The sequence below is a fragment of the Stomoxys calcitrans genome, chromosome 1 (assembly GCF_963082655.1).
Source record: "Stomoxys calcitrans chromosome 1, idStoCalc2.1, whole genome shotgun sequence".
Lineage (NCBI taxonomy): Eukaryota > Metazoa > Arthropoda > Insecta > Diptera > Muscidae > Stomoxys > Stomoxys calcitrans.
The window spans coordinates 213,963,587-213,980,414 of NC_081552.1; the positions used below are offsets into that span (position 1 = coordinate 213,963,587).

General features: G+C 38.9%; 1 protein-coding gene across 1 annotated transcript in view; it reads left to right on the forward strand.

Annotated features, from left to right (window-relative positions):
* Positions 1-9,194, forward strand: part of LOC106084832 (uncharacterized) — a 49,598-nt gene extending 40,404 nt beyond the window's left edge. The window contains exons 5-6 of the mRNA XM_013248764.2: positions 2,655-2,860; positions 8,598-9,194. Coding sequence (XP_013104218.1) covers positions 2,655-2,860; positions 8,598-8,831 — 440 coding nt within the window. The 3' untranslated portion in view covers positions 8,832-9,194. The remainder of the gene's footprint in view (positions 1-2,654; positions 2,861-8,597) is intronic.
* Positions 9,195-16,828: the final 7,634 nt, after the last annotated feature.

A 16,828-nucleotide genomic window follows, 5' to 3' on the forward strand; every position in this document is an offset into this window, starting at 1 on the left:
GTAGACCGATCGGGACGAAAGGAATTCGAGAGTCGAGTACCAACTTGATATTAAAAATTGGATCTAGATACATAGGGGCCCGCCCGATCCCCCCAAATAGGCATATTGGCCGATAATGACAATATAGGACTCAATTGAAATGTATTAGGGAGTAGATTACAAATATTGTCCGGAAAAGCAATAGGCTATAGAATTTGTTGATATCTTAAGGGGGCGGACCTCCCCCCTTACCAAAAAAGCACCACCCAAAAATAAGAGTGGATCGATCAGTACAATATGGGACTCAAATGAAAGGTAAAAAAGCTAATTTTCCAATGAACATTCCATTAAAAAACAGGGGCAAACTTCTCTCATATCAATGATTGCTGCCCGCTTCAAGTTTAAGCTCAATGATAAGGGGCCTTTTCATCATAGCCGAGTCCGAACGACGTGTCGCAGTGCGACACCTATTTTGTGGAGAAGTTTTTATATATCTGCCACATCGAATGGTACAGTACCTCACAAATGTCGCCAATATTAGGAGGGGAAAACTACCGCTGAAAATTTGTATGATGTTCTTGACAGGATTCGAACCCAGGCGTTCAGTGTCATAGGCGGACCCGCCAACCTCTGCGCTAAGGTGGCCCTTCTCAAATGAAAGGTATTATATTACAAATATGGTCTGGAACGAGAAATAGACTATAGAATTTGTTGATATAGTGAGGGGGCGGAGTCCCCCTTATCCCAAAAGCACCACCCAACAATAAAAGTGGACCGATCGGGACAATATGGGACTCAAATGAAAGGGATTAGAGATTTTATTTCGAATATTGTCTGAAAGAAGAAATACGCTATAGAATTTGTTGATATCGTAGAGGGTCGATCTAGCCATGTCCGTCCGTCTGTCTGTCGAAAGCACGATAACTTTCGAAGGAGTAAAGCTAGGCGCTTGAAATTTTGCACAAATACTTTTTATTAGTGTAGGTCAGTTGGGATTGTAAATGAGTCAAATCAGTCCATGTTTTGATATAGCTGCTATATAAACCGATCTTGGGTCTTGACTTTTTGAGCCTCTAGAGGGCTGCCATAAAAACTGATCTTGGGTCTAGACTTCTTCAGCTTTTAGAAGGCGCAAATCTTATCTCATTTGGCTGTATTTTTGCACGTGGTGTTTTGTTATGACTTTAAATGACTGTGCTAAGTATGGCGCAAATCGATCTATAACCTAATATAGCTGCCATATAAACCGATCGGGGATCTTGACTCCTTAGGGCTCTAGAGGTAGCAATTCTCATTCGATTTATGAGAACTTTTTTACAACTGCTTCTCACATGACCTTCAACATAAGTGTCCAATATGGTCTGAATCGATCTACAGATTCTATAGACTTCTACAATGTTCAGCATTCAAGTTATGGTCCGAATCGGACTATAACTTGATATAGCTCCAATCGCATAACTGTTCTTATTTATTATTCTTTGTTTGCCTAAACAGAGATACCGCGCAAAGAACTCGACAATGCGATCTGTGGCTGAGGATATATAATATTCGGCCGACCAAACTTAGCACGCTCTTACTTGCTTTTAATTTCTTTTTTTTGGGTAGGATAGGGGAGGGGGATTGCCCTCTGACACGTTCTTTCATTTGAGTGCCATATTTTCTCGGTCATCCCCCCTATTGAGTCCTGGCAATTTATTTGAGTCTTTTATTGCCGCGATCTAAGACATCAAGGAATATATTTTTAAATCTTTGAAATACTTTTAAATAATTCTTTTAAATACCTTTCATTTGATATCCATATTGTCCCAATCGGTAAATATGTCCTGCTGGGGGGTTTTGGGGACCGGAATGGGCCCTCAGATACCAAAAAAATACATTTTTATGTCACATTTCTATTCAACTTTCAAATACCTTTCACTTGATACCCATATTGCCCAAAGCGGTTAAAGTGTCCTGTTGAGTGGTGTTTATGGGGGTGGGGGACCCCCCGACACTTAGGGTGACTTTTGTATGCGAAGTTCGTACTCTACTCTTAAATACCTCTCATTCGATACCCATATTGTCCCAATCGGTAAACATGTCCGTTCGGGTGGGTTTTGGGATGGGGCGTCCCCCCAGGTTATTTGACCCCAAAATTTTATACTAATTTCGTGTTATTGGGGTATTATAAAGTGACATGCAAAACTTCGCTTAAATCGGTGCACCCAACCCGAGATATGGCGTTTTTGAAAATTGGGGTAGGGGGGAAGGTCCGTCCCCCCTTCGGATATCAAAAAATGTAGTACCCTATTTTCACGTGGAGCTTAAACTCTACCATCGGAACAGATAAACAAACAAAACGCACCAATTTCATTTTTATATAATAGATGTACATATCGATGGTTTATTATAAAAAGGGCCTAATGTTTTTCCAAAATGACTTTTTCTTTTGATAATTCTGGATAATATTTCAGTAGGTTATAGTTTTCTATTTTAAGTTGGATTTTTGTTATATACCTATTTAAATTGCTTTCTAACTGTCGAATGCACCTAAATGGCACCCTTACTAACAAACACCACCAACCTCCCAATTTTTTTGCTTATTTTTATTTCTTTTTCAAATTTTGTCTTTAAGCTCCTCTGTCTTAGAAAAAGAATGATTTTTGTAACATTTCACATTTGCCCTTCTTTGACAGTGACTCGTGGCAAAAAGAAGAAGAAGAAGAAGGCTCTGCAGAAACTCATTTTGTTGGGCACATTCCTAAAGGCGAAAATTGAACTTTTGCTGAAAATCTTGGGAGCTCATTTGCAAATCAAATTCTTTGCCATTGCCCTGATTGGTTTGCTGATAAATATTGCCCGGTTTTGGATAGATGTGAAACGTGGTGGAGTTCCACAAAAGGTATGAATGTTTTAGCTCCACTTTTTCTATCTCGTTCAGTGTTATTTGTTTTGTGTTGTGGTTTGAATATTTTTATTGATTACTCACCCCAATAATAGTTGTGGCCGAGGTTGATAACGAAAAGTGAATGTGATTTGAGGCGAAAGTTTGATTGGTACTTCTTTGAGGCATTGATATGGTTTTTCAAACAGCAACGTCCTCAATGAATGTAAATATTTAACGTCAATTGAAGTATCTGTAAAAAGAATGTAAATACGTTTTGATTAGTTTAGGGAAATAGTAGATAAAGATATGAGAAAACTATTTTTATGGCAAGATGAACAAACATCTTGTTCATGAAGGCATTTAAACTTCACATTGGCTTGCAACACTCGGCCCTTTATGTTTTGTTTATAGCACAGTTTTTATGTAGTGTTACTTGCTTAATTTTTAAATCGGTTTTACCATCGTGTTATTTGTAAAGAAAATAAGCCAAATACTGTAAATTAAAAGAATAATTTTGACCATAGGGTTATTTATAAAGGAAATAAGCAAAATATTGTAAATTGAAATATTTGGATAAGTTGCTCAGACCGTTAGACTACGTTGCAAAATCTTTTGTGAAAATCAAAATTAAAAATATTTTCCCTGAAAATAAAATTTCGCCGTAATTTTCAATGCAAATCAAATTCCGACAAAATATTTTATGAAACTAAAATTGCATCTGTTTTTTACTTGCTTGGCCTGTTGTGAATTAATCCTGGGCTATTAAGCTAAAATTATCCCGAAATGCCAATTAGAAAGGAGAGATTGGTTTTCGGACAAATCGGGAGACGGATATCACACCACTGGCGGACGGACAGACGGGCGAATATGTATTACGAGGTTGCTGATGATGATCTGAAAAACGCGAAAGAATGAAATATGGTTTCGAAAAACTTTACTATGTAAATGAAATATTGACGAATTTTCCACGAAACAAAAACAAAATCTTCCAAAAAATTTTTAAATTTAGTTTTAATTGAAAATTTTGCCAAAAAATTATCACAAATAGGATCAAAGTTTGATCTTACAGAGAATTTAAAAAAAAAAATCAGTAAGGAAAAGAAAAAGGTGGGCGGTGCCAACTTTATATTGTAATACCCTGCACCTACTCTATAGGTACAAAGTGGAAGCTACATCTAATTCCGAATCAACTTTGATGGACCTCGGCGGATGTTTTTCAAATGAGTTATTAACAATCCGTATAAAATTTGGACCAAATATGTATTAAATACTGCAGTGGCTCTAGAAGTGAAAATCGGGCGATATACATATATGACAGCTATATCTAAATCTGGGCCGAATTCTATTAAATTCACCAGTAATGTTGAGAGTCATAAGAAAATCCTTCGGACGAACATATGGGAGCTATATCTAAATCTGAACTGATTTCGATCAAACTTCACGGATATTGTGCTTGTCGTCGAGGAAAGCGTTGTACAAAAATTTGGCAGGATTGGTCCATAAATGCGCTTACAGTGGCTCTAGGAGTGAAAATCGGTCGATATGTATATGTGAGAGCTATATCCAAATCTGAACCGATTTCTATGAAATTCACCAGTAACGACGATAATCAAGGCAAAATCATTCCTACTAAATTTCGAATAAATTGGTTAACAAATGACCATTTATTACATTATTACTGCAAATCGGAAGAACATATATATGGGAGCTATATCTAAATCTGAACCGATTTTCCCAATTTCAATAGGCTTCGTCTCTAGGCCCAAGAACAAGCATGTACCAAATGAAGACGATCGGATGAAAGGCTTCATGTTAACTAAGTTTATTGACAGCAGTCCTCTGGCCTTCACTGCCAAATCGTCTGCTTTCATTTGAGTTTAGATTCCCTTTTTATTCATTAGTCCTAAACGGTGAGTTTTCGGGGATAGGGCCGGCTCCTCTAACACTTGACCCCAAATACTGATGTTGGATTTGTACTCACTAGCCATATTGTCTTAGTTCTATATGGGTTTCAGGAAACTAGGTCAATTAAAAGTAAAGTAAAGTTTAGTCAAGAGGTCGTCCTCTATGAGAGCTATATCCAAATATCCAGTGGAACTCACTCTTCTAATATTTAGTGCAAATGAGTAGAAAGTATTCAACTTCAATTTGGAGTTGGTTTTTTACTGCAGCTACATTATATATGGTCCGACTTGGACCATGATTGTCCCTTAAGTTCAGGGGGTCTACAACAAATCACTGTTCTAAACTTCGGCTAAAAGCTCGCCTTAAAACATTTAATGGAGAGACCGGTCATATTGGGGGCTATATCAAGATATAGCCCCATGAAGTCCGTTTTCTAACATAACCTGCATACAGATAGAATATTGATCAGTACCGAGTTTAATTTCAATATCTTCAAATTTACAAACTAAAGCAGGTAAGATTAGGTTGAAAAAAAAATTTTGATATTTTTATTTGCCCCAGGTGATTATGAACAAATAAGCCAGCAAGCCATAAGCGGCTTGTTGTCCGCTCTAGATACTTGTGTATGTAGTATGTTTTAAGCGGAGATCCTTGCAATTTAAGAAGCGGTGGAATGACTAAGATATAATGTCATAACAACGATTGGCATAAATATCTTCTCAGACAGCTATAAAATCACTGAGGAATATATTTCTGAGTTAAAAAACCGCTCTCGAATGTTCTGGGTGCCGGGCCACAGAGATATCCCGGGGAATTGTAGAGCAGACGAGCTTCTAAGAACTACCTAACACATTCCAGGGCAACTGGTATAACTGTCTCCTCGGAAAACATGCTGATAACCTCAAAATTGCAAATTAAGACTTCCTCAGAGGCTAGAGGGACCTCGAGGAAGAAGAGATAATAGAATATCTACTTAATGTAGGTGTCCCGCGCTGCCAGTCAGAAGGAGTTCTACTTTAGGTTCTTATTGTTGGGCTTCTTAAAGCGATCTGGATTGTTCAGCGGTAGAAACTCGATAACAACAGCAACAAAATCTTTCTTCTCCAGTTCCTGGGGTATCACAATGGACGAAACCGCCAAAAAGAGTCTGATGGCAGACGGTCACTCAAACATAACCTAAAGTTCTTGAACTTAAACTGCCTGTAACTCGTTTATTGTGTCTCGCAAGAAACCGATGATTGTTCGTAACTTCCAAATCGTACGAAAATAAAATTTGTGTTGCAGTCCGATTAAAGTCTAAGCTCAATGATAAGGGGCCTCCGTTTTTGTTGCAGGTCCGAACGGCGGGCCGCATAACGACACCACTTGGTAAAAAGTTTAAACATGGCACGATACCCCACAAATGTTGCCAGCATTAGTAAAGGGGTAACTACCGCTTAAAAATTTGTGATTTTCACGCTGGAATTTGAACCCATGCTTTCGGCGTCATAGGCGCACATGTTAAACTCTGCGCCACTACTACAACTACTATCCACTAATATAGAAGTTTCGCAGCTCATCTTTCATTAGACTAGTTCTCCTTTTATCTATCAAAAATCCAATTATTTTGTATCAAACTCAAAATGCTTGGAACTCCCTTGTACACGACAAATCAAGAAAAGGACTACAATTAATCTTTAAAAATTTACATTACACCAAAAAGAGATCGAAAAATAATATTTTTTATACGTTTTTTTTTGCTTTTAAAAATTTCAATTGCACCAAAAAGTGATCGAAAAATTATAATTCTTATACGTTTTTTTGCTTTGGGTGAAGATAATTTTACTTCACATCATGATTGAAGATTTTTTGCCGTGGAAAAGGAAAGTCAGAGATCAAAACACACCAACCATTATGGTCTTTGGTAAGAAGATTCTTCAACTGTATTAAGTGTGGAGACTTCATGGGCCATACATTGGTAGGTTGTATTGTACTTATATCGAATATACGGTGAAAACGTGTTTACGATGTAAGCACGACACTAATCAAGTTTTACACTTTTCCCATTAGTTATTCCCTTCCACTGCGTGTATTTCTTATTTGCAGTGATGGAGTTATTTTCCTCACGACTACATGGCCTCAATGGTATACACATGATATTTGTGCATCTTTTGGGAGTTGTATTGATGGCTTCGAACGCCAGACAATTGTAACGGCTCTCGTTGGTACTCCTTGTGTGCAGGTTCGAGTCTCGGACGGGCTCAGCCGAATTTTCATTTTCAAGTTTTTTTTTGTTTCGACTTTTTGGGCGAAGATCATTTTATTTCACAATTTCCCGTTTGTTTCTCTTTCGAGACGAGCTCAATGATCGAAGATTTTTTTGCAATGGAAGAGGATAGCCAGAGATCACACAACCCTCCAACCACTATGGGATGCGTTTCAACTTTGGTTAGAAGGGTTTTCAAATATAATAGGTGGGGAGGCCATTAATTGGTGATTTTGCCTATATCGTTTATACTGTCCAAAAGTGTTTGCGATATTAGCACAACACTAATCAGGTTTGACACCTTTCACACTAGATGTTATTTTCCACCGCATATGTTTTTTATATTCCTGTTTTTAATAAAAATCCACATTGATTATATTAAACTTAAAATGCTTGCAACTCCCTAATGATGCGAAAACGAGAAATGCTCAATATGGTCGGTGATAATACCTACATATCTTTGCAAAGCCGTAAAACCTAAAATGTTTATATATTTTGCATAATAAACGAAGAAGGTTTTTCATTTTTCAAGTTTTTTGCCTGTTAGGGCGAAGATCATTAAATTTTACAATTCTTGTTTGTTTCCCTTTCGAGACGAGGCAAAAAACTTAAAAAATAAGAAATTCGGCAGAGCCCGGCCAGGATTCGAATCTGGCCACACGGAGCAACAGCGAGAGCCATTGTCGTTATCTTAGCATTCGAATACATCAATACAACTTCCAACATATGCACAAAATCATGTGAAGTACGGAAGAAGTGTAATTTGTTACAGAAAGAATGTCTGTCATTACACAAAAATATATGCATTGGGAAAAGTACAGCTAATAGACAGGGTTGTCGAGCGTGGTTAATGTGGTAATTGTATCATAGATGCGTTTTCGCTATTGATACGATTCAAATACAACATACCAACGCATGGCCCTTGAAGCCATCACACCTAATATGGTTTAAATGTCTTCTAATCAAAGACGAAACTCGTCCCATAGTGGTTGGTGTGTATTGCTATCTTTGGCTTTCCTTTTCCATTTGCATCTCCGATCATTGAGCTCGTCTCGAAAGAGAAACAAGCAAGAAGAAAGTATAGAGTCAATTTGGAGAAAATGTGACTGATAAATTGTCTAAAAATTTTTTTAATGTCTACTGTGGATGGGCTTAGAAGACCATAATGAATCGGTCATTACAAAATTCGACCCAAATCATCCCTTTCTCTTGTAAATCTTGGACATTAAATCATGTTTAAATGTTATTTTATATCTATTATTATAATAATAATGTAAATATTTGTTTTCGTTACCCAAATTTCGATGTTCTAATAAATTATTTATCCGTTATAAAATAATAAACACTTTCCTCATATTACATTCCAATACAAAACTACTACACCATTCTACAAACTTTTTACACTTTCTCTCTCTATAATTCCACACTGTCTACAAAACAAGAAAAGGACAATATTATCCCCCCCACCCTTGTTGTCCCTCAAACACATGTATATTTTACATACGTTTGTTTGTTTGTTGTGTTTTGTTGTTGTATACACCTGGTCTCTATGGTATTTCCTTGGGTGATTTCATTTCAAAGAATAAATCTTTCTAACAACAGGTTGTCTATGTTGAACATGCTCATCACCAGCATCACTATGAGGATCATGGCGAAGATTGGAATGAATCAGGAGGCGGCTATTGGAAGAGATCTCTGCAAACGGATACCCCGGGTGACGAATATGACTCGGTTACCGACAGTTATCAGCCTAGGCCGGAACTGCAGCAACAGCAGCAACAACAACCCTATGATGCTCAATACTTGGCATATCGCAATCAATGGCAAAGGAAGTAGACAAACGATAGCGGAAGTAGTGGTTTAGAGTTAAGCTCCGTATTAAGCAAGACCATGTAATTTTGTTTTAAAAATTGGAAATTTTGGTATTAAATTGTAAATTGAATTAGAATTAGATTAAAACATATGCAAATGTGAAATCATGAATGAAAAAGTATTGTATGTATATATGTGTGTTACGACAAAATTTAAAATTTCAAAAGAAATTGTGCAAAAGTTTAAAACCAAACAAAATTTTAATATGCCAATAATGTATTTTAAGAAAGCTATTAATGTTTCCAACGGTTTTCTCCACATCTTAGTAAACCGCTTACGAAGCAAAAATGTTTCTTTCAAAAAAATTTAGCTTAATATTTATTTATTTATTTATTCTATTTTTTAATATATTTGTTAATTTATCTCAATTTAAATGAATAAAAAAAAAACGAAAAAAAAATATTATAATAAAAAAATCAGTTTCCATTTCCATCACCAAGTCTCTTTGTTGCCAAATACCACCTGCTACCAACATTTTTGAAGATTGTCCCAGTTTTAATGAAATACCACTTTCTTTTTCAAACAAGGGCATGCAACGAAGCAAACGAAACAAGCAACAACATTTTAAAATTGAAAAAAACGACTCAAAAATAATTGTTTAACTATAATGAAATGAAATGTTTAACGAACGAAACTAACGAACACTGTGTTTTATTTCCCCCATACAAAATTCTAGTTCAGAATTTTAAGTAAGTACGCGCACATATGATCGTTAAGGGAAACGGCTAATTCACTCAGTCATCTGCATATTCAACTTGTCGTTATTCCTTTCCTACACTGTGTTACTCTAATGACCCATTTCTCCTGGGGGCGGGGGCACATTTATATGAAAATCTTGTCCAAAATACCAAATTAGCTGTAGCTCTTTAAAATCGCATCGCATAAATTTCAATGAGCAAAAGATACACTTGGCGAATGTTCCACACCTTTGAAATATTTTGACGTCTTTTCGTTTCGATATTTGCGGAAACTCATGATTTAAATTAAGTACAAACGCAAGGGTTTTAAATATCTGTGCACAGTCCACGAGTAACGTTAACTGAATTACCATTGATGTGCAGAAGAGATACAGTGGTTACATGAAATTGTGTGGGTAAAGTAGTGAATGTTTGAGTGTCTTAAATTCTATTTAAGACACAATGGCCCATTTACACTAAAAAGAGTATTTGTTAAAAATATCAAGCGCCTAGCTTTACTCCTCCGAAAGTTAGCGTGCTTTCGACGAAAGTTAGCGTATTTCGAGGTGCCAAAAAACGGAATGACGAAATTAGTATACCCCCATCCTATGGTGGAGGGTATAAAAAAAGTAACCTCGAAATAAAAAATCTAAGTTAGGAATTCGGTGCTACTAACAAAATCCTTAATTGTTTTTCATACCACTCCTCTAATTTGGTTGATGTCTGGAATTGTGTCCCCATCTAAGTGTCGGTGTCTGTTAGCAGGGAAAGCCGGACAATGACATAGGAAATGCTCCAACGTCTCATCATCTTCTCCACATGCCCTACGCATGCTATCACTTGCCTCACCGATTTTTTATAAGTGCTTATGACACAGAAAGCTTCTTTCTTCCATTCAGTTAAAAACTCGTCTTCTCGCGATCTAGATCCCCCCACAGTACTTTCGCCGTCCTGCCGACTATTTCGTTTTTGTCGCCCACGCCCTTAGCTAGGACTGCGTCGACCCGAAATGCTTCGGTTTAACCAAGTTTATTGACGGCAGTCCTTTGGCCTTCACAGCCAAATCGTCTGCTTTCTCATTTCCAGTTACTCCGCTATGGCCCGGCACTCAAACGGTGCGGATTTTGCCATCCTCAGAGAAGGTGTTAATCTCCTTCTTACACTCCAAGACTGTTCGTGACCTTACCCTCCTGGTTTTTATTGTCCTTATGGCCATTTCACTGTCGGTAAAGATGTACACACTCGACGTCCTTGCGTTCGTACCACACCACTTCACGCATTCCATGATCGCCCGGATCTCTGCCTGCAGGACCGTATATGGTCAGGCAGTCTAAAACAGATCACAGTCCCTGGGTTCTCAATGTAGATCCCCAGGCCCACTCTGTTCTTTAGCCTGATCCATCCATGTAACATGATCTACCAGATGTCAATACAGGTCAATACAAGACTCTGCCGATGGCAGCAGTGTCTCGCACTCGACTTCAAGGTTTTTCTCAGGTATCCGATCTGAAACCTTCAAATACTTAGGAGTGATCTTGGATGGGAAACTTAATTGAAAGTATCACATTCATCAGACGGGCCGTAGGCTCAAAATGGGACCTGAATTCAAGGATAGTCCACTGGCTCTACAGAAGCGTGATTAGCGCAATACTTACAGATATAGATAAAATGTGAGGCAGCGACTGCGGATATGAGACTTAAGGCGATGGGAGAATGGATAGAGGATGGGAGCAGCTCACATCATCGATAGTTAACCTGGTAGGAAGGGAAGATGTTTCCAATCTGATACCTGAGACGACACTTGAGGACGAGTGCGAGGCATTGATGCCGATAGAGAGTTTCACGCTCACACCGGCTTATTCGAATTGCAGAGTGGCTGCTGGCCGATGATAAGCAATAAAATTGCCAAATTATGCCGAAAACAATTAAATTTTAAAATAAAACTTTTCTTGGGGGTTCTTATCCCATCCCTCAGAGGACTTTTTATGCTTATGGTGGTATAATAACTTCGCTATTCCGTTTCTTTATTCTTGATCGTCTTGACATTTCAAGTCGATCTAGCCATCTCCGTCCACCTGCCTGTCGAAAGCACGCTTATTTTCGAAGGAATAAAGCTAGGCGTTTGAAATTTTGCACAAATATTTCCTATTAGTGTAGGTCGGTTGGAATTGTAAATGGGCCATATAGGTCGACATACCGGTCTCCAGATTTTACTTTTTAAGCCTGTGAGAGCGCTATTCATATCCAATTTTCCTGAAATTTTATACAATGAACCAAGTATTGTTCAAATCGGCGGCCAACCCTGATACGAGGATTACTTTTTATATTTCGGGATTGGACAACCCTTGTGTTGCTATCTGCCAACAGATAGCTCTATCGTAAAGCTTGACATTTTCGAGGTTATATATACTCAGAACGTTTTGACATACGAGCGCTATTTGTATTGCTTACAGTAACTTAAAAGATTCACCTCGCCCAAAAAAATGGAATTTAGTCGTGAACATTTTCGTGCGATTATTATTTTTTACAACTTTCGACGTGGATTAACTCAACAACAGTGCATTGATGAACTTAATTAAATTTTTGGCGATGATGCTCCATCAAGGACCAGTGTTTATCGATGGTATGGTGAATTCAACCGAGGTTGTAGATAACTCCAAGACGAATTTCGTGAAGGTCGTCCAAATCAGTTGTTGTTCCAAAAACCATTGATGCTGTGCGCCAACTAAATAATATTGCAAGATCGTGATGTGACCTATCGTGAGATTGGGACAGCCTTAGGCATTAGTGGGACCAGCATGCATTCAATATTGCATTAACATTTGACCGTCAAAAAAAAAATTGTTCGCATTAGATCCCACACAATTTGTCAATCGCTCAAAAAAAGGCTCGTGTCGATTGCTCGAAAGAAATGCTCCAAAAATACGAAACAACTGCATTTTTGAGCTCTCAAAACATCAATTCGAGGAATCCCAGCGTCCTCATAAATCGCCCTACATGATGGTCTACGAATAGGACCATCTGCCTTAACAGTGCTACTTAGCCCTAAACAGGAGCGCAAAGCACGTCTTTCCCAAATCCTAATCCTTTCCACTTATGACGAAGTGCCAAATCAAAAAGGAAATGCATACGAAGCAACAGGTCTAAATATATGACGATAGATCCTCCTTCCATCTTGAATACGCGATGATAACCAAAGAAGGCATTCCTAGTTTTGGTCAGAGCATAGTCCACATGACGGCGGAACTCAAACTTTGCAGCAAATATCACCTCAAAATATTTGATGTTCATAGCAATCGTCATTCTAGCACCTCCTATACGGATATCGGGGACATACACCCTGATGGGATAGGTAGTGCTCTTCTGGCCTTTAAAGATAACAGCGGAACACCTCCTTGTGTTTAACCCCAGTTTTCACCTGTTGAAGTTTGCATAGGAATGTCGTTGCATTGCTAGGAATGTCAACACATTTCTGAACGAGCTAGAAATGTGTTGACATTCCTAGCAACAGAGCAAGCTTTGGGACCAGAAAAAGCCAACATCACGCCGTCTGCACAAGCCAGTAGCAAACCACCCAAAGGTTGTAATAGGATATCACACACAAATAAATTGTAGAACATCGGAGCAAAAATTGAGACCTGGGGGACACCAGCTCGAACTTGGCAAGCCTGCGACAAATGTTCACCGTTCCTCACGCAATATGTGCGACCTCGAAGAAAATTAGACACTATCCTGCAAATCTGCCAACCAAATTTTAGTCCCTGTAGCTTGAAAAGCAAACCATAATGCCATACGGAGTAAAAATCCTTGGAGAAACCAAGATCGCGATGGTTTCCATGTTTCCTGTCGAAACCCCTGACAATGAAACTAGAAAAGACACACAAGGCCTGGCCCCTCCGCTACCCAAGGAGGGGACAGGCCTAAAACCAAACTGGGAGAATCTCCCCGTCTTCACCACCCTAGCAATCCTCGCTAGGAGAAATACTCGAAGAGTCTACCGAAAACAGACAATAAAGATGTAGGCCTATATCCCGAACACTCCTGTCGATTCGATCCCGGTTTTGAAACCGGAACCACCTTTGCTGACTTCCAGGCAGCCAAAAAATAAGCAAGATTGAGGCAGTGGTTGAACAGAACACATACAAATTTTAAAACCACTAGACCAGCCCTCTTGAGAGCAACATCTGGAATGGCATCGACTCTGACGACTTCTTGGTGGACCAAGAATTGAGTGTCGAACCGATGTAAGTCTGTTTGACGTAACCACCGTCCTCCCAAAGTGACCTATTGGAAACAGCCGTACCATCAGCAGAAATAGCTGTGCACTGCGCTTATCCTTTTACAGCCTGTTGGAGCACACACACAGAGGTCTACAAACGTAGTAAGCTCTTAAAAGCGTTGCCGTATACAGGAATTAGTGTGTTGTTGCCATATTGATCGCTTCATTGAGTTGGCAACGCAACGGGAATCCTTATTTGGCCCTCAACCGAAAATTTGTTTGACTTGAAACAAGCCAGCGACTTTTGTCTGCACAGTCGGCTCTGGAAAATCAAATATGAGATTAGACACTGATACTATCCGTTTTGTTATATGGCTGTGGCAGACGGATCAGTACTTGTCGTGTTGCAGAGAAAGATTCTTCATAAGATTTATGGAGATTTATATCGGCGTTGCATGTAACATGAACTGTGTGACAAAGTTGGCTTAGTTAGCTACTTCATATTGTCAGAATACATCTTTGTCGATATTTGCCGCCAATAAAGGTGAACGATGAATCAACAAAAAATTTTAGCTTATTTGAGTTTTTTAATCGTCTTTGAATGGGCCGATCAGCATTTTGGCTAATGCCGAAAAGCCTCCGCTTCGTTCACTAGATGCGACCCAAAGGTATATCCTCTGACGGATGCTACTGACATCCGAAACTCTGAATATTCATCCAGTTTTGAAACCATCCCGGCTGAAGTTTAAGTTTCAACCCAAAATTTAGTAATAAATGAACACATCAACCACTGTCCATCACAAGCGAACAGTTATTCGCTCGCGTCAGAGTACATTAATCTCCCTCAATTATGTATTCCGGCAATGATGTGAAATTTTGTATGTTCTCGCATTATTCGCGTGTATTTGCAATTATTTTGGTTGTTCATCGAACAATTCCACTGATTGTCGAAAATCGCGCATAAAGCCATAAAACTGATTTGTTTAACATGTGGCCATAATAAGTGTTGACTTGTCATGTCTGCTGTTTGTTTTGCGGCCATGGCGCGTTACTGTCTCCTCCAAGTCAATTGATAAAATTTATTAAAAAATTATGCCAAACATTTTGGACAGAAGAGTTGTCCATTCAAGATACAGACGACAGAGAGTGGTTGAGGGCTAATAGATGGACTTATGAATGGATAAGGGGTAACATGGATGGATGATTGATCATAGATAACATGCTAACTATGGGCAATCAAAATAAATGTTATTTTAAACGATTTTTTTTATTACTAAACGTAATGTCTATTTAATGGGTAGCATTTATGATCCAAGCGGAATTCCTTATTAGGTCTAAATTCGATTTGCAACAATCTTGGTATGTAATGATAGTAAATGGGATACGAAAGTAGTTGGGATAAATGGGAAGATATGGGTTTTTAATCATATCTCACAACCAGGGCTGGGGAGTCTAGTTGTCGATTCCGACCTCGGGTCGAAGTCGGAGTATTAAGCCGGAGTCGGAGAGCGTCTCGGAGTAGGGGCTCACGTGCTCAATTTCGAACCAAACTCCGACTCCGGCTCAATAGTCCGACTCTTACTTCGACTCCGGCCTCAAAAACTCGACTCTGGTCAACTCCGCAGCCCTGCTAACAACTACCGAGAAACACAAACTGTTTTTTAAGGAATTAGTACTTGATTTCTTTAAAGCATAAAAGGCTTGCTGGTTGGTATCCAAGGCTTAGCACGGCCGAAAACAACGCGTTTATACCTTTTATTCCCACCACCGAAGGATGGGGGTATAGTCATTTGGTCGAATCATCCATTTCCGACCCTATAAAGTATATATATGCTTGATCAGCGTCGTAACAATCTAAGACCATCTATCCATGTCCGTCCGTCTGTCTGTTGAAATCACACTACAGTCTTTAGAAATAGAGATATTGAGCTGAAACTTTGCACATAATCTTTTTTTGTTCATTAGCAAGTTAATTTCGAAGATGGGCTGTATCGGACTATATATTGTTATAGCCCCCATATAGACCGATCCGCTGATTTGGGGTCTTAGGCCCATAAAAGACACATTTATTATCCGATTTTGCTGAAATTTGGGACAGTTAGTTGCACTAGGCCAGTCAATATCCATCTTTAATTTAGCCCAGACCGGTCCAGATTTGGAAATAGGTGCCATATCTCTCGATTTAAGGTCTTGAGCATATAAAAGGCGCATTTATTGCCCAATTTTGCTAAAATTTAGGAAAGTGTGTTGCGTTAGGCCCCTTGATATCTTTCTGGAATATGGCTCAGATTGGTTCAGACTTGGATATAGCCGCCATAGATAGATCTCTCGATTTAAGGTCTTGGGCCCATAAAAGGCGCCTTTATTGTCCGATGTCGCCGAATTTGGGACTGTGAGTTGTGTTAAGCCTTCAACATTTTCTTTCAATTTGGCCCAGATCGGTTCCGATTTGGATATAGCTGCCATATAGAGCGATCTCTCGATTTAAGGTTTTGTGCCCCTTAAAGATACATTTATTGTCCGATTTCGCCGAAATTTGGGACAGTGAGTCGCGTTAGGATCCTTAAAAACTTTCAGCAATTTGGCCCAGATCGGTTCAGATTTGGACATATCTGCCATATAGACCGATCTTTCGATTTAAGGTTTTGGGCCCATAAAAGGCGCATTTATTATCCGATGTCGGCGAAATTTGAGACAATGAGTTATGTTAGGCCCCTTGATATCTTTCTGGAATATGGCTCAGATTGGTTCAGACTTGGATATAGCTGCATATAGACCGATCTCTCGATTTAAGATCTTGGGCCCATAAAAGGCGCATTTATTGTCCAATTTCGCCGAAATTTGGGATAGTGAGTTATGCTAGGCCCTTCGACATCTTTCTGCAATGTGGCACATATCGGTTTAGATTTGGATATAGCTGTCATATAGACCGATCTCTCGATTTAAGGTCTTGGGGCCATAGAAAGCGTATTTCGCCGAAATTTGTGACAGTGTGTTATGTTAGGCTCTTCAACATTCTTCTTTAACTTGGCCCAGATCGGTCCATATATGGATATAGCTGCCAT